The sequence below is a fragment of the Bubalus bubalis genome, chromosome 9 (genome assembly GCF_019923935.1).
Source record: "Bubalus bubalis isolate 160015118507 breed Murrah chromosome 9, NDDB_SH_1, whole genome shotgun sequence".
Lineage (NCBI taxonomy): Eukaryota > Metazoa > Chordata > Mammalia > Artiodactyla > Bovidae > Bubalus > Bubalus bubalis.
Window position 1 is genome coordinate 58,174,612 of NC_059165.1, and position 27,345 is coordinate 58,201,956.

The 27,345-nt window shown below is 57.1% G+C and overlaps 1 protein-coding gene and 1 non-coding gene across 5 annotated transcripts; both read left to right on the top strand.

Moving 5' to 3' along the window:
* Positions 1–26,403, top strand: PCDH1 (protocadherin 1). 4 transcript variants are annotated; one of them, XM_006062652.4, is made up of 6 exons: positions 2–221; positions 8,713–9,575; positions 12,542–14,737; positions 20,046–20,265; positions 21,206–21,244; positions 22,377–22,508. In XM_006062652.4, the coding sequence occupies exons 1-5, from the start codon at positions 182–184 to the stop codon at positions 21,229–21,231; spliced, it is 3,345 nt and encodes a 1,114-aa protein (XP_006062714.4). In that variant the 5' UTR covers positions 2–181; the 3' UTR covers positions 21,232–21,244; positions 22,377–22,508. The 4 variants fall into 4 exon arrangements, with proteins under 4 accessions (XP_006062711.4, XP_006062714.4, XP_025148318.3 ...); XM_006062649.4 differs by lacking the exon at positions 21,206–21,244 and having other exon boundaries at positions 1–221; positions 22,377–26,403; XM_025292533.3 differs by lacking the exons at positions 2–221; positions 21,206–21,244 and adding an exon at positions 1,882–1,900 and having other exon boundaries at positions 22,377–26,403.
* Positions 4,343–4,414, top strand: TRNAC-GCA. The gene has a single exon. It is a non-coding gene; the product is annotated as a tRNA-Cys (tRNA).
* Positions 26,404–27,345: the final 942 nt, after the last annotated feature.

Here is a 27,345-nt window from a genome sequence, read left to right on the forward strand (position 1 = left end):
CGCCGCCGCCACCGCCGCTGCCGCCGCCGCCGCCGCCTCACACACTCCGGGAGCGGGAGCGCGGCGCGGACGCGAAGCCGCCGGGGCTGCTGCGCGCAAAGCCAGCCGGAGCCAAGCCTGAACCGCAGCGCCAGCCCGAGCCGTGCTGAGTCGCAGCCCGGGCCGGGGCCGGTGGCGGCTCATGGACTGCAGGGCCCGCGGCCGGCGCTGCCCAGAGTCGGGTAAGGATCGGTGGCGGTGGAGGCGGCGGTGGCTCCCGCCCGTGAGCGGCCATGGCCGGCGGGAGCCGAGGGAGGGGCGCTCGGCCGAGCGAGGCCACGGGGGCCCAGTCGGTGCTCCGCGTGCCGGGGTGGAAGTGGGGGCGTTTGGAAGCTCGGAGTGGGGGTTGCGGCCGGGGCACCCTGGCCTCCAAGGTCCGCCGCAAGAAGCCGAGCGAGGAGAGGGAGTGCTGGACTGGACCCCAGCCTAGGCGCCCTGCACCCCGGTGCGCTTGGAGCTGCGAGGATAAGGGGGCTCCGGGAGCGCGAGAGATGGAGATGGTTTGGGGCAAGAGCGCAGCCCCCAGTTGGGGGGGCATTCCCCGAGGACGTAGCAAGCAAGGACCCTCATCCACAAGCACACACACTTGTTGGGCGACCGGCTCGGATCACTCAGGCGCGTCCAGCTCCCCGCGGGCACCCGGAGGGCCAGACCACGGACATATGTACACACATACATACATATGTGCACACAGGCATACCTCCCGCACACCAGCGCCCGCTGGGGCACCGTCACTAGCTGAGAATCCGCTTCAGCGCCTGCACGCTCAGCGGCACGGACACACAACCTGTGGTCCGACAAAGCAATAGAACACAACCGAGGGTGACATTCGGCGACTTGGACACACAAACGCAATCTCGTGCTCTAAAACAGGAGTGTCACGGCCACAGTTCGCCAGATGAACACTCAAAACCCAGTCACAAACACATTCCTTTAAGGAACACACCCTAACATAAATTATGTTACACTCCTTGGCCAGAACACAGGTACACAACGCGTCTTGCTTGCACCCCTCGATTGCACCCATAAACACAGAACCCAGTGTTTCCGCACACGCCTTGAAGGCATACACCCTAACACAGCAAGTGGCACCCACAACAGCGCTTCACGGTCACAAACACAGTTTATTGCTTCCCACATCTTAACACTGGATTCCACACACACCTTCCACCAACAATATCATATTACACCTTGCGGGGTATACACACAAACACACGCGCTCTGTCCCTCTCCCTCAGAGGCCAGATTCCGTCCTGGGAAGCTGCCGGGCCGCTGGGAGAGCCCCTAGCGCCCCTTCCCCTTATCACGATACAGGCAGTGTAAATATCGGCGGCGGGAACCCTAGGGGCGGGCTGGCCGGACCAGCTTCCCCGCCGGCGCCTCCCCCACCCCCACTCCCGGGCCGGCCGGCTGGGTATTCCCGGAACAAGCTGGACCTGGCAGGCCGCGCCACCCCGCCTCCCCAAAGCTCCGGGGCACTAGGCCCTTTTGCAAAGGGTGCCAACCTTGGGCAGTGTTTGCGACCCTCTTCGGACCATTCAGTTGCGTTCTCCGAACCACCTGGATCCCCAGTAGACCTGGGTCCCACACACCTGTGTCTCTCTCACACCTGGGCGTCCCTTGCGCCAGGTCCCGGCTGCAGGCCAGAGTCTTGTGCGCGGGCGAGGCCCTGGGACCAGGAGGGCACGCGCGGCACGCGCAGGAGCAGAATTGGCAGGCGACAAGGACTCGCACTCCTTCCCCCCACCTACCCTCGGGAGCCCAGACTTCTGGCCTCTGTTTCTCAGCAGTGGCCGGCGACCATTCCTTCTAGCAGGAAATATTCGGAGCGGCTCTGACATCTTTCATGATTGAGAGTAGGGTAAAGCCCCCTTTTCTGCTGTCCGCAAGAGGCTCGGTTTTACGAAAATTTCTCCTCCGGGCCGGGCTCGCCGCTTTGTGATTCCGGCGCCGGCTCCTTCCCTGCCCCCTCCCGGCGCCCGCGGCGCGGCTCTCGGCGACGCCGGCTTGTGGGGGTCCGTAGGCTGAGACCGGGAGTGCGGAGGAGGAGGGATTCCCCGCGGCGGCCCCTGGGGCAGGGGGCGCCTGGGGCCCGCTGGTGAGGCGCATTCTCCCGGCGCCGCACTCACGTCTCGCCTCGAGCTCGGGGAGGCCCGGCGCCGCGGGGGTGAGGGTGGGGGTGGGGTGGGGCCGAGCGATCCCGAGGATGCTGGAAGAACTGCCGCTGTCCCACCCCCGACACTCTCCAGTGTCCTCTGGGAGGAGATGCCCCGAACGCAGGGTGTGTGCCGCGAGCGCCCGCTGACCGCAGCGGTGTAGGTTGGGGTCTGCCTGCTCCGGCCTGTCCGGCTGAGTCCAGGATGTCGTGCCGGAAGACGCCGAGAGCCTTCCATTACCTGCTTTGAGCTAACCCTTGGTAGCTGCCTGGAAAGAGGGCGCCCAGAAGGTGTTTGTGACAGCCAGAGGTCTAGGTGTGTGTGGGTTAGGGGTGGGGCAAGTGTTACTTGCTTGATGTGGGGGTCTCGGAGGATTGAGATCTGTAATTATAACTAGACCAGGGCATGGAGTGGATCGAGGAGAGAGGGATGAGAAGGGCCTCCAGAGACTGCCGAGCAGGATGGCAGGGGAGCAGGTCTGGTTTCAGTTCTGGCTGCATTTAGTTTCTCCCCTTCCCTCCCACCCAGTCCCCACCCCCAAAAGGGATTTCAGCTGGAAAGGGGCGTCTTGCTGGCAGAGGTTCTGCTGCTGTGGCTACTTGGTCACGGGACCTGGGCTAGGTAGAGATGGTGAGCTAACTGCTTCGGAGTGTGGGTGGAAGGGTCAGGAGAGGGTCTGGGAGGATGGAGGGAGGAGCTGAGCAGGAGTCAGGGCTGGGGAGAGGAAATGGGGAAGGAGGAGATCCTCACATGGGGTGAGGGCTGCCCCTACCATAAGAAAGCATAGTTGGTGCTGCAGAGATTCTTTCAACCATGTATTGAGCTCCTACTGTCTGCCAAGGCCCATGGTGGGTGATGAGGATGCAATACTGTAGTAAGATACACAACTACCCTTGCCTTCATAGGTCTTCCCAGCTGGCAAGGGATTTGTTCCCTTATTGATGAAACCAGTGAGCACCTACTGTGTGTCTGATGCTGGAAATGAAATGCTCCATTTAGGTAGAAAGATATCGCTCCTTTACAATAGACCTTAATGTATCAGCTCTCATTTAATCCTCCCAAATAATTTCAAGAGGCAGGATTATTTCCATTCCACAATATAGAAATATCTTCAGAGAGGTAAAGTCACTTGGCCAAGTTCACACAGCTAGCAAGTGGTGGAACAAGGGTTTGAACTCTGACAATCTGACTCAAGAATGCAGGTGCCTGGAAACCCCACAGAGGCTAATAGAGGGTTGTAAAAGAGAAGGGAGAGGAGCTGAGGGCTGTGCACTTATTCACTGTGGGAAGCCTGTGAGCAGCTCCACCCCATACAGCCCAGCTTGCTTGCCCTCCTCTCCCAGATGTTTGCTTTGTCCTTCAGTGTTTTGTGCCCGCAGTGGTGGTGGCTGTTTGTTACACTGCAGGGGTGGGGGTCACAGCTGACCTGGCCTCTGGGGCTGTGACATCTGCCCATGTGTGTTTCCTCTCTGGCCACAGCATTCAGGAGGAAATGGCCCCTGGTCCCCGAGGTGGGCTGGCAATGAAGGTTCCAGGTGACCCCCACAGCCGTCCTTCCTGCCCAGATGTTGACACAGATGGCATTTTCCTTGGCCTTCCCTGGCCTCTGCCCTCCCACTTCACTGTGCTCGTGGAGCCTGAGAAGAATGAGTCACTGACCCTCCTGAGGCTCTGACTGCTCAGGGTCCTGGGTTCCCAGTGTCACCAGGTGGAGGTGGGGACACCCCTGCCGGGAAGGCAGCCAGTGCCTGGGCAAGGGCAGATAAGGCACTAATGGCTTCAGAGGCTGCCGTCTGGGACTAATGACTCCCTGTAACCAACCACCAGGACAAAGTTCAGGGATGGTGGGAGCAGGAGTAGGAAGGGCTGCCTCACTGCCACTCCTGGCTGTTCTGTTCTCTCTCCCTGCATCCAGGGAGGCCTGGAGTCCTTCCGTCCTTGAACCCTAGACCCTCTCTTTCTCTTTCACTCCTTGCCCTGCAGGTTTGGCAACCCAGGGATTGTGTGTGTGTGTGTGTTGGGGGAGGGGGGGTACATAGCAACCAGTGATTTCTGTTGATTTCTCTTCCTCCATCCAGCCTTTTCTCAACTCATGTGGGAAGGCATTCTTATTTCTCAAATCCCAACTCTTCAGCTTACTAGGGGCTTCTCTAGTGGCTCAGTTGGTAAAGTGTCTGCCTGCAATGCTGATGACCCAGGTTCAATCCCTGGGTAGGGAAGATCCCGTGGAGAAGGAAATGCCAACCCACTCCAGTACTCTTGCCTGGAAAATTCCATGGACGGAGGAGCCTGGTAGGCTACAGTCCATGGGGTTGCAAAGAGTCAGACACGACTGAGCAACTTCACTTTAACTTTTCAGCTTACTATTTCTATGACCTAAGGCAGTTATTCTTTCTGAGCCTCAGTTTTATCATCTGTACCAAGGGAAGCCATGTAATAATAAACAGGACCCATTTCAGAGGATTGGGAGGATTAAATGGGAAATGGATGTAAATGTAGTAGAATCTCTGGGAGTGTTAGAGATGATGATGGTAAAGGTGATGACAGAAATTATACTTCATTCTTAATTCCAAAGACCTAGAGTACCTCAAGGTTGTTCCCAGAAGGTTCCAGACCCTTGCTGCCTCCACCTTGCTGCCTGGGGGGTTTCTCCAGGCCCCTCTTCCAGAATCAGAATTCCTAAGGGTGGGGCCAGATTGTACTCATTTTAAAGGGACTCTTCAGGTACTTAAAGAGCCTAGCCTTCTTCAGCTCTTGATCCTACTCTGGGCAAGCCTCTCCCAACCCCTGGAAACTCCCCCTGCCCCCAACCATCTTTGCCTTGGATATTCCTTTTTAGTGTTCCTCCCAATCAGAAGTTAGATGCCACAATCCTTTCCTGACTCCTAAGGGTGACAGGGGGGCTTCCCTGGTGGCTCAGTGTCACAGAATCTGCCTGCCAGTGCAGGAGATGCAAGAGTCGTGGGTTTGATCCCTGGATGGGGAAGATTCCCCGGAGAAGGAAATGGCAACCGGCTCCAGTATTCTTGCTTGAAAAATTCCATGGACAGAGGAGCCTGGAGGGCTATAGCCCATGGGGTCGCAAAGAGTCGTACACGACTGAGCGACAGAGCAAGGGTGACAGCGTGAGTGAGAGAATGTGTATGAGTATTAGGAGGCAGGCGGGAGGTGGGGAGAATGTGTCACAAACACGCTATGTTTGTGCTGCCTGGGAGGCCTGAGGGGTCAGAGCCCCCCTGGTTGTGACCTGAGATGGGGAAGGAAGCCCCCAAGAATAGTGCTTAATCTGTAGCTCTTAGAGCAGCTACAAATCAAAGTCACCCTGACACTGCCAGACCACGGACCTCTGAAGTTGTAGCCAAAATTTGTGAACATTCGTTCTTCTTGGAAAAATCTGCCATGTAGTTTCATAAAATTCACTAAGGGGGATGTGACTCTAAAAGGTTGATCTGGAGAGAGTGAGTGGAGGCAGGCCGTCACTGCTTTATTTCTCCTCTTTGTCAGGTTTAAGCCCCACCCAGCCAAGACTTGGAGTTGGTGCTCACAGTGATCCCATATTGTGTGTGTGCTGTGCAAGGGAGGACAGAATAAGGTGCCCAGAAGAGAGTGAGGTTCTTTGGAGATAGGTGTGTTTGGGTTGGGGCTTGGTGGTAAGATGAGCCCAGTGCCAGGTCCATGCGGAGAGGGGAAATGGCTGAAGGATGGATCCAAATCGAGTGTCAGATAAATTCCTCTCTCCTTTAAAGAGATTAAGATTGCAGCTGGGAACAAACACACACTACTCATCTGATAACAGCCTCACATGTGTTGAGCCTATTAGTGGGAGAAACGACCAGGGAGGGGCTGTGCTTGTGCAAGGAATCTGCATTCAATGACCATTTGCTGAGATCTAACCTACACAAGAAGGGTTAGATCAGAGCCCGGGGGGTCTTCAATGGAGTGGAGAAAGTGGATGAGGACGAGCAGTGAACACACACCAAGTTCCAGGATAGGTTAGCTAAAATAATCGCGGTCATTCATAAGCTGAGGCTGAGCACCCACTGTGCTGTGCGGAGGGGCTTCCCTGGTGGCTCAGTGGTAGAGAATCCACCTGCCAATGCAGGAGACCCGGGTTCAGTCCCTGGGTCAGGAAGATCCCCTGGAGAAGGAAATGGCAACCCACTCTGGTATTCCTGCTTGGGAAATGCCGTGGACAGAGGAGCCTGGCGGGCTACAGTCCATGGGCATGCAAAAGAGTTGGACATGACTTAGTGACTAAACAGCAGCAGCAGCAACTGTGTGCAGGGTCCAGGGCGAGGCCCTCAGGATGGATATACGAGTAAACAAAGCAGAGGCTCTCTTAGTTTCTGCTCACAGAAAGACAAACCATTCACAAATTATTCCCCAAACAGCTACCTAACTACAACTGTAAGTGCTTTGAGGGAGCGTTTGTTGAGTGCCCATGTGCTAGGCATTCAGCCCACATGATCTCAAACTCCCTAGGAAAGAGGTAGTAATATTCCCATTTTACTGACAAGGAAACCGAGGCTCTAAATCAACTGCTGCAGCTCACATGGTCAGGACGTGGGCAGCTGGGGTCTGCCTCAGACTGCCTGATGTCACGGTCCCTGCTGTCTCCATCCTGCTGCCCTATACCTGTCAAATGGGTACAACCCAACAAAAGTGACAACTAGTCTTGAGTTAGAATGGTCAGCTCCACAACGACAGTCTGCCTCTGTCTTGTTCACTGCTGTGTTCCACTGCCCATAGAGCAGTGTGTTCCACTGTGTTCCATAGAGCCTGGAACATTTTAAGTACCCAATAAATGTTCCCTGAAAGCATGAATGAGCACTGTAGTGAGCCCAGCTCTGGGAAGGGGATGAATGCGGGGAGCCCTGTCCCTTCCTTCAGCATGCTTGGGGAGGTGGAGAACACAGGACTAGGTGCACAATATGGGGACTGAATAACACAGGCGGGCGGTGTCCCCGGCTGCACGGTGATTCATTGCCGAGGGATTGGTACACACAATAAGTGGCTGTGAGTTGGAGGAAGGAGAGGTCACTGTGGGCTGAAGAGGCTGGGAAGGCTTCCCGGGTGACCAGCGGCTGCCTTCAGTGGGGTGGGTGTGGCCTGTGACAGGGCCTGAGTAGGATTTCCAGGTGCGGGGCACCTATTCCGGGGGCAGGCAAGGAGCTGGGGACAGGAGATCCAGCCTGAGCCTCTGTTGAAGATGCCAGGCCAAAGACTTTGGATTTGCAAAGCAGGGCTGGTTGTGGCGTGGTGGTGCTGGAGAAGAGGAGGTAGTCGAGGCTGGTACTGAGCTGGAGTCTGCTGACACACAGCTCAAAGCTGAGGAGACCAGCAGGAGCAGCAAGCTGCTGTCGTGACTGCGGTGCAGATTGTGGTTGGCTGGGGCATACAGGCCTCTCACTGGAAGGATTTGGGGGTGGGCAGGGAGAGGCAGATGCGAGATGGGGCTGGACCGGTTAAGGCCGGGAGGGGCCAGGTGTGAGGCAGGGGCCAGATACACACTGGGAGACTGAACAGACGTGTGGGAAGTGGTCTGGGCAAGGCTGCTCGTGTCATAGGCAGCCCAATCCCAGTTAGACCTGCTGGACTCCTAGTTTCTAAGGACAGGCCAGGGCGGCTCCCAATGCCAGTTCCAGGGCTAGTCAGCTCTGACCACTGACTGCCCTGACCCCAGTATTGACGTCTGCTATCTTCCACGTACCTGCCCATGTCTCTCCTCCCCACCGCCCCCGTGGAGAGTGAAGGCGGAGGAGCTGTGTGTGCACACACAGGTGTCCATGCTCAGGGGCATGTGTGTTTGCAAGGAGGTCGGGGAGGGAGAACCCCCTATTCCTCAACCTTGTTTGCAAGCCTCAGTTGGGGCCCTGTTCAAGCTGGCCCTTTGTAGGGGTGGGCACCCTGGTTAGCAGGGTGATTAGTGTCAGAAGGGCATTTGAGATGTCCTACCTCACATGCGCACACTGACTTGGCATCTCAGAAGGGATAGGAATGTGACGTCATCCCTTCTGCCTGCAGCCAACTTGAGCGGCCCTCAGCGTGGGCGGTGGTGATGATTGGGGTCTGGGGAATGTGAGGGTTCCTGCGTCTCTCTCCTACTGTGTTCACGGCAGGGGGTGGGGGGCTCCAGGTCTCGCCCTTGCACTTGCTGTCTCTCCCTATCTCAGTATCAGGGTAATTAGCATGGGTGACTAAGGCAGGATGCTGGTGAGAAGGAGGTGTTGGGCAGAGAGCAGGGAGGGAGGGAGTGTCAGGTAGGTCCGGGCATTCCAGGGGCGGGAACTGCTCTAGACCTGTTCCGGCGCCTACCGGCTCCTCCAGCTGGAGCAGACACCGCTGCTACGCTGGGCTGTGGGTGAGACTCCGGGTTCTGGGTCCTGGAATCAGTATTCTCTCTCCTGGAGATCAGTGTGTGGGTGGGAGAGGGGGAGTTGGGGGCGGCTCTGGGCAGCCCTCAGAGCCTGGGCTCTCCTCCCAGCTGACCACTCTGTTCTGTCTCTCCCCCTTACAGCCCTCCTGATTCTGGAGCCTGCCCCAATGGGGCCCCTGAGGCACAGCCCAGGCCCCGGGGAGCGACGTCTGCTGCTGCCCACCCTGCTGCTAGCACTGCTGCTGCTGCTGGCTCCGTCCCCGGGCCATGCCACTCGGGTGGTGTACAAGGTGGCTGAGGAACAGCCGCCCAATACCCTCATCGGGAGCCTCGCCGCTGACTACGGTTTTCCCGACGTGGGCCACCTGTACAAACTAGAGGTGGGCGCCCCGTACCTGCGGGTGGATGGCAAGACGGGCGACATCTTTACCACCGAGACCTCTATCGACCGTGAGGGGCTCCGTGAATGCCAGAACCAGCTCCCTGGTGAGCCCTGCATCCTGGAGTTTGAGGTGTCTATCACGGACCTTGTGCAGAATGGCAGCCCCCGGCTGCTGGAGGGCCAGATAGAGGTTCAGGACATCAATGACAACACGCCCAACTTCGCCTCGCCAGTCATCACGCTGCCCATCCCCGAGAACACCAACATCGGCTCACTCTTCTCCATCCCGGTGGCTTCGGATCGAGATGCTGGCCCCAACGGTGTGGCGTCATATGAGCTGCAGGTGGGGCCCGAGGCCCAGGAGCTATTTGGGCTGCAGGTGGCAGAGGACCAGGAGGGGAAGCAGCCGCAGCTCATCGTGATGGGCAACCTGGACCGGGAACGCCTGGATTCTTACGACCTCACCATCAAGGTGCAGGATGGTGGCAACCCCCCACGTGCCAGCAGCGCCCTGCTTCGGGTCACCGTGCTCGACACCAATGACAATGCCCCCAAGTTCGAGCGGCCGTCCTACGAGGCTGAGCTGTCTGAGAACAGCCCCATAGGCCACTCAGTCATCCAGGTGAGAGGCCCCTCCGTCTGTCAGGGTGACCCACTCTACCCTGGGTCTACTCTACCCTACGTCTTCCCTGCTCTACCCCGTGGCTGACTTCCATTTAGAAATGGAAGCCCACCCCAACCTCATGAGAATTCCCTTCACTTAAGGGCAAAACGGTCAAAATACTGCAGCGAGATCTCTTTTCCCAGCCCCTGCTTGGTGAGACTTTCCTACCACACCCCAGCAGGGGAGTGACTTTCCTCTGTCAAGCTATTTACGTGACAGTGACACAGCATAAGAACAGTGATCCCCCGTCCCTGAGGCGGAGTCAAGTTGGAGAAACCTCTGCAAAGTGAAACCCCCTCCCAAGTCAAATGACATTCTCCTCCCCAGCCAAGCGAGCTGAACAAATGAATCGCCTTTTGTCCAAGTAGATTCTCTCCAGAGATGGGAATATCTTCCCAACCAGGGGCCCGTTAGCCAGATGAGAGTTTCCCGAGGCTGAAAGCCACAGCCTACCTTTGCCCATCCCTGACAGTCAAATGAAGTCATTTTAGCCAGGTGAGTCCTCAGAATTCTAGAAACTGTGCTCAGATATCTATACATCTGTCTCCTCCCCTAGGCACTGGGCACCCATGGGTATGGGGTGCTGGGCACAGTTGGGGGGTTGGTGGCCTCTGTTGCAGTTCTCAGCACCCCTTTCCGTGGGAACTGCCCCACGGGCTGGGCAGCTTGGCGGGGCCAGGGCCTGGGAGGGAGCAAAGAAAGCGTCCCTGCAGACAGGTGGGTGTATCTCGTGCTGTCATCTCAGCCCTGGCCTCCTGCCAGCCCCAGAGCCTTTCTCCTTCCCCATGGGCTGAAGTTGTCTGTCTTTGATGTGAGGGAGCTAAGGAGGGCTCAGACTGCCCTGCACACCGTTAGCTGTTCTGGGAAACCATTCCTTCTACATCCCCAAACTGAAGCAGGGCACAGGGGGAGTTTGGACCTTTATTTAGTGGCTGGTGGACTGGGATCTGTAGAAGAAAGACAGAGAGAAGGGAGACAGACAGTCGGGGATGGTGACTAATCATAGCCTAGGTGCTGGGCGCTGTTCTGAATACATTCTGTGTATTATATCATTTAATCCCCACAGTACAAAGTAAGCATTATCCCATTTTACAGATGGGGAACTGAGCCCACAGAGATTAGGAAACTTTCCTCATGTCACCCATCTGATGTATTCAGATCCCACCTCGGCCACGTCCAACAGTTTGACTTTAGAGCCCACGGGTATAAGAGTCAAGAAGTTGGATGAAGCAGGACAATGGGGCATAGACGAGGCTACAGGTAGATAGAGCAGAAAAGAGAGGATAGGAGAGAACCAGCAGTGGGAAAGAGGCTGAAGAACTGAGCAAGATGGGAGAGAGAGACAGAATTCAAGAGTCAGAGAGAGAGGTAAGCTGACACAAAAGGCGGATAAGGAGGTGGGTGACCAAGCTAGAGACAGGGAAGCAGACAGTGGGAATCATAATGAAAAGTCGGTGACAGGCTGAGGGGATGGAGGGGCGAATAGAAACTGTTAGAGGAGTGAGCAGAGATCAAGCAGCTGGGAATCCTGACCCACGTGTCTTTACTGTCAGAAAAAAATCCTGATGGGAAGGAAAGACACTAGCAGTGGCCCATAGAGTGTCAGCACTGATTTTCAGAGGTGAACGGGTGGACGGCTGAATGGATGAACAAAAAGAGACATACATGGTGTTTAGGGAGCCCTTGGCACATGCCAGGCAGTGTTAGACATTTTTACCAATATCATCCCATTTAATCCTCATCACTACCTTGTGAAATAGGTTCTATTATTATCCTCCTTTTACACATTTGTAAACTGAGGCTTGGGGATGTTAAATCACTGGCCCAAGGTCACGTTATTGGGAAGCAGTGGACCTGGGATTTGAACATAAGACTCTGTTGCTCTGCTCTGCAGAGACTGCCTAGTTGCACCCATCTGTTCTCATCTCCCCACACACACTGCCAACGCATTCTGCTGGGCTGTGACCTAACTCTAGGTCGCATGTTTCTGCCTGACCGGTGCTCCCTCATGGCCATTCCCACCTGGCTCCTGTTGCTCCGTCACCACCCGTGTTTGTGTAGACTTGGGCCGGGTGCGCGTCGGCCTCAGCGCAGGAGGGCGTGCCCGCTGCAGAGGGACAGGCAGTTCGTTGTTTGATGCTGGGAGCCCAGCCTGCTGCCAGCAGGCTCTGTGGCCTGCACCAGTCCCTCCTTCTTGGCCGCAGGCTCGGCTGGATTCTTCAAGTTGGTGCCTAGCCAGCACCAGACCTGGGAGGGGAAGAGACTTGAAACAGGTTTCCCCGGTTTGACAAGGGTAGTGGCCTGGCTTGGCGGGCTCCCTCTGACCCACATCCCTATCTGGCTGTTTTCAAAAAAAGCAGTCCCCTCACCTGTGGCCTCCAGGTGGGCATGTGGGTCTCCATTCATGTACAAACACACACGTACACAAACACACATACCTTCTCACATAGTCACAACACGTGTATGTTCATGCATGCCTGTTATACACATATGCCATACATACACACCAGCTCTACTACTCACACATTCCCAGCTCTTCAGAAGGGTTGAAGGTCAGTTAAATTGGGTGGAAGGGCTACCCTGCTTGCTAGCTGGATCCTCATCCCCACGTTTGGGTGGACTAGTATAGAAATGATAAGTAGAGTTCAGTTCTGCCCTGTCCCATCTCTAGTAGTAAGCCTGCAGCACCATCGAGGATTTGTGGGCTGTTATCTGTGCTCTTCAGGAAAATAGATCAGTAATATCAGCTACAGTGTCAGGAACTGGGAAAGGGCAGGGCTCACACGCGCTGCTTTTGGAAAGGCTGCCTTATTAGATTAGTCATGTCTGCTGTGCTCCCTGGAAAGGCAGCCCTGGTGTCCCTTAATTTGTTATCCCCAAGCTAACCCAGCCCTGTTTCCCTCGTTTCTACCCCTGCCCTGTAGGTGAAGGCCAACGACTCAGACCAAGGTGCCAACGCAGAAATCGACTACACTTTCCACCAGGCACCTGAAGTCGTGAGACGCCTTCTGCGACTGGACAGGAACACCGGACTTATCACTGTGCAGGGCCCCGTGGACCGTGAGGACCTGAGCACCCTGCGTTTCTCGGTGCTTGCCAAGGACCGTGGCACCAACCCCAAGAGTGCCCGAGCCCAGGTGGTGGTGAGTGTGAAGGACATGAACGACAATGCACCCACCATTGAGATCCGTGGCATAGGGCTGGTGACGCACCAGGACGGGATGGCCAACATCTCAGAGGATGTGGCGGAAGAGACAGCTGTGGCCCTGGTGCAGGTATCTGATAGAGACGAGGGAGAGAATGCGGCTGTCACCTGTGTGGTAGCAGGTGATGTGCCCTTCCAACTCCGCCAGGCCAGCGAGACGGGAAGTGACAGCAAGAAGAAGTACTTCCTGCAAACCACCACCCCGCTCGACTATGAGAAGGTCAAAGACTACACCATCGAGATTGTGGCCGTGGACTCTGGCAACCCGCCACTCTCCAGCACCAATTCCCTCAAGGTGCAGGTGGTGGACGTCAATGACAATGCGCCTGTCTTCACCCAGAGCGTCACTGAGGTCGCTTTCCCAGAAAACAACAAGCCGGGTGAAGTGGTTGCTGAGGTCACTGCCAGTGACGCCGACTCGGGCTCCAATGCTGAGCTGGTTTACTCTCTGGAGCCTGAGCCAGCTGCCAAGGGCCTCTTCACCATCTCACCTGAAACTGGAGAGATCCGGGTGAAGACATCCCTGGATAGGGAACAGAGGGAAAGCTATGAGTTGAAGGTGGTGGCAGCCGACCGGGGCAGCCCTAGTCTCCAGGGCACAGCCACCGTCCTCGTCAACGTGCTGGACTGCAATGACAACGACCCCAAGTTCATGCTGAGTGGCTACAACTTCTCAGTGATGGAGAACATGCCGGCACTGAGTCCAGTGGGCATGGTGACTGTCATTGATGGGGACAAGGGGGAGAACGCACGGGTGCAGCTCACGGTGGAGCAGGACAATGGTGACTTTGTTATCCAGAACGGCACGGGCACCATACTCTCCAGCCTGAGCTTCGATCGGGAGCAGCAAAGCACCTATACCTTCCAGCTGAAAGCTGTGGACGGTGGTGTCCCACCTCGCTCAGCTTACGTTGGTGTCACCATCAACGTGCTGGATGAGAACGACAACGCGCCTTTTATCACTGCCCCTTCCAACACCTCGCACCGGCTGCTGACCCCCCAGACCCGTCTGGGTGAGACGGTCAGCCAGGTGACAGCTGAGGACATTGACTCTGGTGTCAATGCTGAGCTGACCTACAGCATCGCTGGTGGCAACCCTTATGGACTTTTCCAGATTGGGTCACATTCTGGTGCCATCACCCTGGAGAAGGAGATTGAGCGCCGCCACCACGGGCTGCACCGCTTAGTCGTGAAGGTCAGTGACCGCGGCAAGCCCCCACGCTACGGCACAGCCTTGGTCCACCTGTATGTCAACGAGACTCTGGCCAACCGCACGCTGCTCGAGACCCTACTGGGCCACAGCTTGGACACGCCGCTGGACATCGACATCGCTGGGGACCCAGAATACGAGCGCTCCAAGCAGCGCGGCAACATCCTCTTTGGCGTGGTGGCTGGTGTCGTGGCCGTGGCCTTGCTCATCGCCCTGGCTGTGCTCGTGCGCTACTGCCGGCAACGGGAGGCCAAGAGTGGCTACCAGGCTGGCAAGAAGGAGACCAGGGACCTGTACGCCCCCAAGCCCAGCAGCAAAGTTTCCAAGGGCAACAAAAGCAAGGGCAAGAAGAGCAAGTCTCCCAAGCCTGTGAAACCGGTGGAGGATGAGGATGAGACCGGCCTGCAGAAGTCTCTCAAGTTCAACCTGATGAGCGACGCCCCCGGGGACAGTCCACGCATCCACCTGCCCCTCAACTACCCACCAGGCAGCCCTGACCTGGGTCGCCACTATCGCTCTAATTCCCCACTGCCTTCCATCCAGTTGCAGCCCCAGTCGCCCTCCGCCTCCAAGAAGCACCAGGTGGTGCAGGAACTGCCGCCTGCAAACACGTTCGTGGGCACCGGGGACACGACGTCCACGGGCTCTGAGCAGTACTCCGACTACAGCTACCGCACCAACCCCCCCAAATACCCCAGCAAGCAGGTAGGCCAGCCCTTGAGGCTCAGCACGCCCCAGCCCCCACCCCACCCCTACCATGGGGCCATCTGGACCGAGGTGTGGGAGTGACAGAGCTGGTGTCTTGAACCTGCTCTGCTCACCAGCCCAAGGCAATGGTGGGAGGTGGAACCAAAGGTCAGGGAATGCTGGGACCGGCAATGACCCTGCTGCCTCACCCAGGCTTGGAGGGCTGGGCCCAGTGAAAATGGAGGGTGCGTTCTGTGTCCCCCCCACCCACTGCCCCTCCCCACGGGGAGAGGCCTGTGGTTTGTTACATCCTGGGACAGGACAAGATGCTGGGTGCTGCAGGTGGGGGCTGATGGGCAGGGGAGCAGAAGGGTTTGGAGGCAGAAGCGTGGAGGGAAATGGAGACTAAGTCTCCTTCAAACCTGGATCTCTGTCTGAGACCAGCCATGGGTGCTTCTCTGAAGGGGACACAGGGAGACCTGGGCCCTGGTGGGTAACCAGGTGGGGACTCTGTCAGGGAGGGGGGCCCCCCTTTGTGCCTTCTCTGTGTACTGCGTGTTACCCTCTTCCCCACCCCAGACTCCTGGGCTGGGCCCCCCATTCCTCCTCCCCCATCCCAAACACTTCCCCCTGATAATAAAGTTCTCTATTTTTGGAGTTTTGGTTTCTTATTTTCCTGGAAGTGAGAGAAGAAGTGAGAGAGACTGGAAACAAACCTTTGTCTGGAGGTCCTGCCTCAGTGTCCCCATCCCTGCTCTTTGTCCCTCCCCATGTCCCAGACCTGCACCTCTCTGCCAACCGTATCTTAATTGATCACCTTCCCCTACACCAACCCATGACCATGACCGTGTCCATGTCTGGGTGAAGCACCCTTCAAATAGAGCTGTCCAGCAGTGTATCCCTCTCCTCGTGGTTTTTTGTTTTTTTTTTTAAACAATATTTATTTCTTTAGGCTGGGCCAGGTCTTAGTTGTAGCATGTGGGATCTAGTTCCCTGAGCAGGAGTCAAATCCGGGGCCCCTTGCATTGAGAGCACAGAGTCTTGCCCACTGTACTACCAAGGAAGTCCACCTCCCCTCGTGTTTGTGAGGCCTCCCTGGGAATGATGCCCTTCATCAAGAAAGCGGGTGGAGAGACACCCAAGTCCTGACCTTTCTCCACTGACTAAGACTTGACCTTTCCCCTCTGTGCAGACTGAGCAGTTCCCAATAGAGCTCAGACCAGAGCAGCTGGTAGGGGTAGGTGGAGTACAGTCTGGCTGCCTCAGGTGAAGGCACAGAACCTTTTAATTATACTAGGCAACTTCCCTAGAGGCAAGATCTTCCCAAGTCCCTTTCCCAGCCTCTTCATCCCAGTACCACTCAACACCCAGCAATCAGCCTGTTTTGCCCTGTCTTCCCACCAGGGTCACCAGCCTGGGCTGCCGGGAGGGCGGGCCTAGGGAGAGGGGAGGGAATCCTCCAGTGCCGTGGGCCGACCTGCTCTGTGTCCCCACTGCTGACCCGGGCTGAGGCACTCTAGATGGCCCTCTCCCTTCCCTTCCTTCAGCTCCTTGCTCTGGCCACCCTTAGCTGCTAGCTGTCATTCACTCTCTCTCTCTCCATCTCTCACTTCTTGCTCTCCTGGGTCTGCCCTGTCGCTGGCTGTGCCCAAGGAGGAGGCTAAAGTCAGAGTGAGGGGACTCAGGTCCTGGGGGAGTCTCTGAGGCCAGAGGCAACCTGTGTCCATGGTGACTGAAGAGGCTTGAGACACTCCCAGGAGGTCCAAGGCGCCAGCTCTCTATTCTGATTCCGTCCACAAACTCCCCAATGCCCTGGAGCACCCCCAAAGTAAAAATCCTGGGGGTTTTGGAGGAGTGGGGCATGGGGAAGTGAAATCTGGTTTCATCTCATTTCTCCTGGACGAATAAGCATCTCTCGGGTGGCCTCCGGCAGCTCCTGACCAATCATCCTTTCTCTCTTGTTCCTCTCCTTGCTGCCGCTGCCTCTCCCTCATTCTTCTGTTCCTGTAGCTCTTTCATCTCTTTTTCTTTTCCGAAGTCTGAGGGATTATCCTTTACTCAGCTCCAGACCAACCCAGGGATGGAGCCACACTGCACATTTGAACATAACCAAGTCATGATACCGCTGTTATCATCAAAACACATAGGCTGAATCCCTACTGTGTGCTCAGCACTGTGCTAGACCCTGAGGGAAAAATGGTCATATTTCTACAAGACATACAAGTGAAAAGATGAGGCAGTTGAGAATCTTGGTGTTGCTTCTCGCCAGTGAGAATGCCACGTAGAAAAGCTTTTCCCAACTTGTTCTGCCACTACTCGCTTTCTTTTTTTTTTTTTTTGAGTCTTTACCAGGTGCAACGTACCATGCTAAGCATTTTATGTGAATTAGCTCATTCAACGCTCATAACTCTTTGTGAGTAGGTCATTTTACAGAAATGAAAACCAGGTAGCGATGGAGTCAAATTCAAATCATCACGAGATCTGATTGCCAGAGTCTGCTATTTTCCATTATGCACTTTTTGACTAAGTTCAGATTAACCTAATAAAGGCTCTACAAAGTTCTGCAAGAAGGGAGAAACTGTTAAGCTTTGTATAACTCTGGGTTTTCCACATTTATTTGACCATGGTGTCCCCTCCCTTTCTTTGAGGCATGTAGTATGAGAAGACATGGGAGTGGGCTCCTGAGAGGGGAATGTGCACCTGAACCAGCTCTTCATGAAGTGAGGAGCAGGAGATGGACGGGAGGCTGAGCCAGTCCCTGAGGCAGGAGTGAGTGTCACCAAGCTGGAGGCAGTGAGAGGGCAGAGAGGGGACTCTGAACGGAATGGAGGATGGAGTGGGGAGCTGAGACAGGAGATTGGAAGGTGTAGGCTATAGAGGACATAGATGCCTTGTCAAAAGTTCCTTAAGAGGAAATAGGAGCCCCTGAAAGCTCTTGAATTTGGGGTGAACTTAGTTTTAGAAAGTTCACTGGAGTGTATGGTGGATTTAAGTTGGTAGAGGTGAAGGTACAGGACTGAACCCCTAAGGTCTAGGCAAGGATGGTGGCGAAGGGAATAATGGATGGATGGATCAGGCTGACGTTCTGGAGAAAAGACCACAGGACTCAAGGAATAATTGGATATGGGGTAGGGGTGGGGAGTGAGGGGAGAGCTACCAAGATTTCCAGATAGATACCATCCTTCTGAGTCTGGATAAGGGGGATAATGGTAAGATCATTGCCCATGCAGAAGCTGACTGAAGAAAAAGAATTTGGTTTCAGGCATGTTGAATCTGAAGGGTCCATGGGGACACCAACTAGAAATATCCAGGAAGTGTCTAGAACTTCTGGACTGGGGTGTTTGAGACAGATTTTGGACATAGGCTTTTAAGATTTATTTATTTATTGGCCACACTGCACGGCATGTGGGATCTTAGTTCCTCAACCAGGGACTGAACCTGTGCCTCCTGCAGTGGAAGTGTGGGATCTTAACCAATGGACTGCCAGGAAGTCCCTAGACTTTTTAAAATTTGATAGTCATAGAACTATAGGGAATATTTAGTATTGAGTATGACCCAACCCTCCATTTTAAAGAAAAGCATCATAGAAAAAGACCAAGTAATGTGTATTCCAGGAGGCAGGATTGCAGCCTTGGATTACCAGGCGCAGGTTCTGCAGGGACGGAGGGCTGCTGGCTAATGTCTAAAAAGAAAACTGTGTAGGCAGGCTACTCTGTGCCTCCCAGAGCTCCTGGAACCTATCGTCAGGTCAGTTTGGGAGATCTTGTCTGTTATCACCCAGACCTTTCAGTGTTTTGGATCCCGACATGGATCTCGAGAAGGGTTGCCTGTGCCTGAAGATGGAGTGGGAGGCAAGGTAGGCAGGCAGCTCCCTGTGCTGATGCCCTCCCCCACCCCAGCGGCCTTGAATGGGACACAAATTGTGTAGGGTATCAGGAGGGTGGGTCTGCAAACCTGGACCACCCTCCATCTCAATAATCTCCTATTGAGAGTTTTAAGAACAAAGCAGCACAAAGTCAGAGGATTAGAGGGAACCTGGAGACTCATCAGCAGGGGCCTGGGCATGGGCTGCTCCCACCCCTGGCCTCCAGGGGCCCTTGGTCTTCACCCTCCACAACTCCTAATTTCTAGTTGGCAGGAGAACCAGTGGCAGTCCCAGGTGGGTATCTGGGTGATTGGTTGGTTGTGCCAAGTTCCAGGCTGAGGTTGCCAGGTTCCTGGGATGATCATTAACCCATGGCAGGCAGACGGAGCTGCTGGCTGGAAGCAGCCTGTCACTTTTGCACTCCCCCGACCCCAGCTCCCAGTCTAAATCCTGTCTCCACCAAGCCGGCAGCCCCTCCCAGAAGCTCCTTCCTGTTTCCTAGAAGGAGTCTCCATCTGAAGCCAGTCTTCTGAATCCCTGATGGATGCCACCTCCCCCTCCTATGCCCAGGTCCTCCTGGGCCCTGCCCTCTTCAGTTAATACTGTTTCCTGATGTGGAGGGCTGGGGAGTTTCCATTGTTCTGCCACCCCACCCCCAAGGTGCCCTGGTTTGTTATCAGGCTCCTTTTCCTTCTTCCTTCCCACCTTTTTCCACTCCCAGGCCTCTCTGAAGGGGAACAAGTGGGGACAGGGGCTGAGTGGGAGAGGACTTAGCAGGGAGTCCTGCCTATGGCATTACAAACCAGGGGGCATTGCAGACCAGGGGCGAGGGAACAGAAGCTCAGAAAGCGGTTAGCAACCCCACTGGATGGAGGCAGTAGGAAGTTATGGAGCAATGAAACAGGTGAGGAGCTGGAGTCTGGAAGCTGCTATTTGGAAATTAGGGAACTGTTCTGGTATTGGTGAGCTGTTTTGGAATGAGGAGTGTGTCCTGCTTTCAGGGAGCTGTTCTAGAAACTGGAGGCTTGCTGGTGTTTAGAGGCTATGCTGGAATTAGGGGAGTTGGCTGGTATTGTGCTATTTTGGTGTTGGCTGTCTGGAATGAGAGAGGCTGTGCCAATACTGGGAAGCTGTGCTCTAACAAGTGGTTGTACTGGATTAGGCTTATCGTTGCTGGCCTGGGGGCTATCGTAACACTGGGGCCTGTGCTGTGTTAGGACTTCCAGTGTGTGGTCCTGGCTGTCCTGCGAGATGTCCTAGAATGAAGGGCAGTCCTCTATGAAGGTGTCTGCTTGCTGGGGGGCTGTGCTGTGCTGGGGGGCTGGGCCTCTTCTTGGTTGCTGCTGAGGCCTAGAGGACTAGAAGCTCTGGGGGTAGGCCTGGCTGGGGCTGCAGCCTGGTGTGGTGGTGGGCCCGTGGGGCAGGCTGGCCGGCCAGCAGTGACACTTCCTCTCCCCACAGTTACCTCACCGCCGCGTCACCTTCTCCGCCACCAGCCAGGCCCAGGAGCTCCAGGACCCGTCCCAGCATAGTTACTACGATAGTGGCCTGGAGGAGTCCGAGACGCCATCCAGCAAGTCGTCGTCAGGGCCCCGACTGGGTCCCCTGGCTCTGCCGGAGGATCACTATGAGCGCACCACCCCTGATGGCAGCATAGGAGAGATGGAGCACCCCGAGAATGGTGAGGGGCGTTGGCATGGTCAGGCACCCCAGGAATGAGTAGAAGCCTGAAAATGATGACAAGACCTTACAAAACAGCCTCCATCTCTTGAGCGTTTCTGTGGTCAGCAGTGATCACTGTGCAGAGTGCTTTCTGGCATATATTCGTTGAATCTGCATAACTACTCTGATCTGAGATCTTTATTGTGCCCACTTTACAGTGGAGAAAACTGAGGCTCAGAGAGGTTGAGTCACTTACCCAAAGTCATATACAGGAAGTGACAAAGCTGGGAAGGATTCAAACCCAGGCTTCTCTGATTCCAAAGACTTTGCATTTAGTACTACTCTATATTGCTTCCTGGGAACAGGGACCCCAAGAATGGGGGCTAGAGGGCTCAGACAGTGGTGAGGGAGCCTTGAGGCAATCTTTTGATGTAATGAGAGTCAGAGGGCCTTGAGGATGCTCAAGGGACCCTGGATGCTCTAAGGAGCCCAGAGAAGGGTGTGATGGTCCCCGGGGGAGCAGGAGATGGTTTGGCTGAGGAGAGGGGTGGTGGGGCTGGGGAGGGGAAAGTCTTGTCTGGGAGAAGCTTGGAGAGTGATGGCAGAAGTGAGGTCTGGGCAGGAGCAGTATGGGGACAGATGGGGGATGTGTTGTCAGAATGTATGGGTGCAGTGCGTGTGTGTGTGAAGGCATCTGTGGTAGCCCACAGCGGGGAGCCTAAATCAGCTTGCCCTTGGGATAGACAGACTCTCCAGCTTGGAGCTTTCCTCAGGTCTCGCCCCCTCCCTCAGGCCGAAGTCCCGAAGCCCCCCAAAAGATGAAAGGTTCCACACCTCGCCCCGCGGGCACAGGTTCTTATCTGACCTCCCAGGCCCCAGGTCTCAGGGTGTCCTCTCTCCCCACCCTGCCCATCCATGCGCGATCTCACGCCCGTCTCGTCCTTTTTGTGCCCGCGCAGAGCCGGCTGGCAGGAGCAGGCCCTGAGGCGGACTGCCAGGTATGTGGGAGCTACTCTGGGGTCTGGGGTCTGTGGGACTCGGCCCAGCACCCAGCCCCGCCCACCCAGTGCCTGTGCTCTGCTCCATGCCATGTTGGGTCCCCACTCTGCCCTGAGCTAAAGAGCCTGGGTGCTTTGAGGGTTAACGACAGAGCTGTCCCCTTCTCACTTTGCACTGGCAGGAGACCAAACCAGGGTGGGTGGTGCCAGGGGAGCCCCCACCCCAGGTGGCGCTGCTCAGTCATGTCCCTGGCGGGGGGGGGGGGGGAGGTCACCGCCTGGTGCTGTCCCCAAGAGAGGGCAGGACGGGGGCAACTGTGACAGGAAGTGCTCCAGGCCCAGCCGTTCCCATAGAGACCCCGGCTGCCCAGCAACCACACCGGCTACTGCTGATGTCAGGCGACCAACTCCTGTTCCCGTGGGTGTTCTGGGCAGGGAGCCGGGGCAAGGCCAGGGGTGGTGGTTGCTGTAGGGGCCAGAGTAAGGTGGGGTGGGGCTGCATGAGCGTGCTTGTGGTTATGTGAGTGTGTGCTTCTATGGGAACCCCTGGCTTTGTAGCGGGGCCTTGCTGTGCTGGGGTGGGGTTTCAGGACAGCTGGGGGCATGGTGAGGCTTAAGGGGGCTCAGAAGGAAGATATGTGCCCACCTCTGTCTGAGGATGGAGATGCCCAGTGTAGATTTGTGTGTCCATGCCTATCTGAGGGGAAGGCTATGGGTGTGTGGGGGGAAGGGGGCGACAAGGGAGAAAGAGATTGTGTCTGTAATGAGGATAGGGGTTTCCTCATCCCTATCTGAGGGTAGATGTGCATGTGTCAGCCTGTCTGGAGGTAGATGACAGAGTGCATAGATGGGTTATGTGTGCACCTGTCTGAGGGCAGATACAGTGGGTGTGTGAGAGGAGAGCTGGAGGATGGGTGAGGGTGGAAGAAGGGAGGTGTCTATTTAAGGATAGGCTGTGTGTGAGAGTGCACACGCCGTGGATGGTGGGAGGGTGTGTGTGCCTGTGAGCTTGGTGGGCAGGAAGGGGTATGCACTCTTGTTCCAAGACAGAGTGGAGGTGCTGTTGGGAGGCCATGGAGCAGAGCCCTCGGAGGCTGCCCTGCCTGAGGACCCTCCCCTTTCTTCCCTGCAGACCTGCGCCCTCTGCCTGATGTCGCCATGACGGGCACCTGTACCCGCGAGTGCAGTGAGTTTGGCCACTCCGACACATGCTGGATGCCAGGCCAGTCGTCTCCCAGCCGCCGGACCAAGAGCAGCGCCCTCAAACTCTCCACCTTCGTGCCTTACCAGGACCGAGGAGGGCAGGAGCCTGCGGGCGCCGGCAGCCCCAGCCCCCCGGAAGACCGGAACACCAAAACGGCCCCCGTGCGCCTCCTGCCCTCCTACAGTGCCTTCTCCCACAGTAGCCATGATTCCTGCAAGGACTCGGCCACCTTGGAGGAAATCCCCCTGACCCAGACCTCGGACTTCCCACCTGCAGCCACACCGGCATCTGCCCAGACGGCCAAGCGCGAGATCTACCTGTGAGCCCCCTTCTGGCCGGCCGGCCATCCCTTCCCCAGTCGCCGGCCAGCTCCCAGGTGGGCCCATTCCAGGGTCCCCACTCCTGACTCCTCCAGCGTGGACTTCCTGGCCAGGGCCCTGAGTGGGGGATGGGGTACTGGCCTCATGACCACGCTGGCCCTTCCCCCATGCAGGGTCCAGGTCCTCTCCCCTCACTTCATCCTCCAGACCCTAGGGAGCCCCCTCTTCCCCTTTAAGGGGCTCCTCCCAGCTGATGCCCAAGAGGGCTCCTCTCCGATGACTAGGCTCCCTTCCCTCGACTTCCAGGGAGCACCCCCTTACTTTGGGCAGATGGTGGAGTCAAGGGCGGGTAGCACACTTTTAACTCATTGTTTCCCGGATGGCCAACCAGGGCGGGGATAGGATGCCCCCATTCCAGCCCTGCAGCAGGGCTGAACTGGGGAGCCCCCCTCCCTGGGAACTCCCAGAGGAAATTCAACCGCCAGGGGCTCCCCGAAGGGCTGTTGTTACCAAAGGTGGGGTGGGGATGGGGGTGAGAGTGGGGCAGAGGCCTTGTCTTCCTGTACTGCTCCTGGGCCGGCCCACCTGCCTGCCACATGCCCATGCCTGGTCCCATCTGGGGGCCCCCCCTTCCCCACTGGTCATGCAGTGTCTGTATATAAGGACCTTGGAATGATGTCCCCATTTCTGCCTGATTTGCAACTTTTCTTGTTGATGTTGTGTTGTCTTGGGGGACCCCTCTGGGGGGGACCTGCCCTATGCCCCCTCCTCCCTGCCGCAGTGCCCCCCACCCCAGGCCTCTACTGTTCCATGTTGTAAATACCCCTGGGGCCATGGTGGGATGGGGGTGCAGGCCAGGGAAACAAAGGGTGGGCGGGGGTGAGGGTAACATTCGCCTATCAGCAGAGCTGGGCTTTTATTTAATTTTTTTTAAGAAACAAATCTCTATTTTTTTGGAACTGTTACGCTGTGCCCTGGTGGGGGGAATCCCCGCTCAGGCTGGCCCCCACATCCAGATGAGCATCACAGAGGGGCCCTGAGGCTGTGGGGGGCAGCTGGACAGGGGTGGGATGACTGTGCCTCTGGCCTGGTCGGGTGAGTTGGGAGCAGGAAGGTTTGTTCAGGGGGTGGCTGGTCGCTGCCCCCAGTAGGGGGTACCTGCACCCTGCCCCCTCTCTGCCCCCCACCCCCAGCCCCTGCCATGACTGACCCGTCAGCCTGTAAAACCACCATTGCCTTGATCTCAGGGGGTGGGAAGGGCGCCTCAGGGCACCCTGGGCTCCAGGCCCCCTTCTTCCAGTTGGGCTTCCCTTTGCCAGGGTCAGGGGTCCCATGGGGGTGGGGAGATTGGGGGGCAGAGAAGCCCAGTCAGCCATGATGAGGTGGGATTCTTTTCTTCACCTCAGGGGGCCAGGGTGTGAGGGGCATCCTGCAGAGCCTCCGTCTCCCACTGTGGCCATCTCAAAGCCTCAGTCCCCCTTCCTTCCAGAAACCCCACCGCCTTGGCCCATACCTCTCCAGCTCCCCAGGGGCCCAGGCTGAGAGGCTGGAGACTCAGGGTATGGCCCTTGCTTGACTTCGTCTAAGCTTGGGGGGGTCGGCCCAAGGGTGGGAGGGGTGGGTACAGGCTGCTGGGTCGTCTGGTGCCTTTGGGAGCTGTGTTGCTGGGGTCTTAACTCCTGTATCCCCAGAGACCCCACCTCCACCCCTGAAAGCCAGGGGGCTGAAGAATCACCTTATTCTCTGCTCCTTGCCCCTAACTTGGCTTGGGGTAACAGTGCTGGGAAGGAGAACATTGTTAGGCTGGTGGCCCCAGCATCCACAGCCCTTCTATGGAGGGCAGGGTGTACAGTGGGCTGGGGTGGCAGCAACCAGGTCCAGGGATTGGCCAAAGGCTCCTTTCCCTCTGGGAGGCCCAGGAGGCGGGCTGGGGCTGGTTAAAGAGACAGCCCCTTCCCCCTGCACAAACGGGGCAGGTGCAATACTGGAGGAGTTGGTAACATGAGTTGCCCAGCTGGTGGGTCAGTGGCTTTGAGGGCTGTCCTGGGTCCTGGAGTTCAAGATTCTGGCAAGATTGTATGCGGCCCATTTGCTTGGTGGAGAGGGTGGTCCAGACAGGAGGCATTCCTGGGGTCGGCAGACTCCCCTTGGAAGCCCCTGGTGGCCTGGGCACCCTGCCCTGGTCTTGGAGGCCCCTGAGCACTAAGTGGAAGGGCAGAGGAGCACTTTGCACAATGGAGAAGCCAGAAGGAAGAGAGTGGCCCAGGTGGCCAGGAGGGCTGAGAAGCACAGAGAAGCCCTTCCCACAGGCGAAGGCAGAGCCCCTAGCCCCCTGGTTGGGGTCGGGGCACTGAGTCTGTCACCACCTGGGCACTGGAGAGGTGAAACCAAAGGTGGGCAGGGGGTGGGTGACAGCACTGGGGATCACTCCAGTTGGCCCTAGGTCCGTGAAGCCCTTCCCCAATGGCTTGTGTCGCGTACAGTTTTATGTACAAATAGGCGACATTTGGCCAGAGGAGACCCCGCTCAAACCCAGCCTGACCCAGTCAGTGTCTTCCTAGAGGGGACCTAGTCTGTCCTCACCCCCTACTTCAGAGCATGTCTCTTGGTTGGGGGAGGGTATATGGGGACATACTTCTCTCCTAGGGTCCCTGAAGCGTGTCTCACTTCCCCCGGGGAGACTCTCTGGGGCATCCCTCACCTCTGGGGGCTCCCTAGGCCCTATCTCTCCCCTTGGGAGTCTCTAGAGGGATATGTATTCCCTCCGGGGACCATGGGAGCATGTCTCCCCCCTACCCAGGCTCTCTGGGGAGCCTGTTTTCCTCCCAGGGTTCCTGGGAGTATTTAAGGCATGTCAGTCTTGGGCCATCTCTCTTCCCAGGGAAGGGGGCTATCTCTGAAGCATGTCTGGGAAGAGATGTTTCTGGCCCTCCCCGTACCTCTCCTCCGGGGTGTCTCTGACCTGCAGCACTTGGGACGAGACTGGGCAGCTCTAAGTTGTCTTTTCTCCTAGGGGCTCTGGGATACCTCTATCTCCTGAGGGCCCAGCCTCTGGAGCCATTTCTTCCCTGGACGGGGGCTGTCTCCTGGTGTTGGGTTGGCTTGTGTTGGCCAAGAGAAAGCCTCTTAGGGGGCGTCTCCACGTGGGACTTCTCTGGGAGGGGGGACTGTGTCTCGCCCATGGGGTTTCCGGGCAGTGTGTCTGCCCGTGGGGAGGGGGAGACTGTGTCTCCTCGGGTTATCTGAGTGGGGAGGGGGGCCGTGTCTCTCTCGTGTGTTGGGGGGGGTGGGGATCAGGGAGGGGGGTTTTGGGCGCGTCGGGTGCCCACACTGGGGTCGTGTTTCTCTTGGTTCGTGCCACTTCCCACCGCCTCGCTCCTCCCGGGAAGGGCCCCCGCTCCGCCCCTACTCCACCCCTGTCCCTGGCGCTGCGAGCACAATCCCGTTGATTTGTAATGATTTCTGTCTCTCTTGTCTTTCTCTTTCTCTGACCGCCCCCCGCCCCCCGCCGCGAGCATGCGCAGGCACCGCCCCTACCCCTCCGGTTCGGTTCGTTTCCGGTTTGTTTGCTGAGCTGTCAATGAAAGACCCGTGTAATTATTCCCGAGCTTTACAATAAAAGTGTGAAAACCGGACCCCACTTGGCTTCTTCCAGCCCCTTGAGTCGGCGTCCCGGGGAAAGTGGAGGCTAAATCTGGGGTAGCGACCTTGGAGAGGGTCGGGGGGCGCGGACGGGAGAAGAAGGATCGAGATCCATAATGGCATTAATCGGCGCCACGCAGGGATGGGGACAAGAGGACGGAAACTGATGGCAGATCTACTTCGTACTCCAAAGCCATCCACTGGGCTCGATCCGCTCCCAGCAACCCATTCCCACCGGAGTTAAGGTGTAAGCTAGGCCTTAGGCTGGAGGGCGCGCCGCGCTGCGGAGGGTTACTCTATGCTGCCGTCTTCCGTAGGGCACGTATCCATTCCCGCTACCCCTCATTTAGCAGTTTGAATCACAGAACTGGATGAGAGAAGGGGCAGGGGACACCTGTCTGTCGCTCCGTCGCATGCTCAGGAACGAGGGTTGGAAGTCTTATGTATGGGGACCCGATAAGGTCTCAGCCTCTGGCCCCGAATGCGCTCCCCTCCCCCCCCGCCCCGCTTCCGTGCCGAGTGGCCAGGCCTTCTCCGTTCGGCTCCCTGGTAAACACCAGCTCGGAAGAAGTCGAAGAACAGAGACCTGATCAGCCGGTTTCGTGGCCCCGCCTGCCGGGGCTCCCCTCCCCCCGCGTGCGCTTCCGCTCAGTCCGCTTGCACACTTCCCCATCCCACCACCCCCAGCTCTCGCAGCGTGGGCCTGACTCCCGGACCCCGGGGTCGGTTCAGCTGCTGGGATTAGTCGAGCGCAGGGACTAATCCTGGATGAGCCTCCTTGTAAACCCGGATCGACCGCGGGTACGGCGCGGGTCGTGGGGGCTCCTTTATCCGTTCCCTTACTCCGGCCTTCTCAGGGCTTGGACCCACCCCACGCCCCCTCGCTAGTGTCGCCTCCCTCGCTACAGTCGGAGACAAGTGGTTGGATCTGCTGT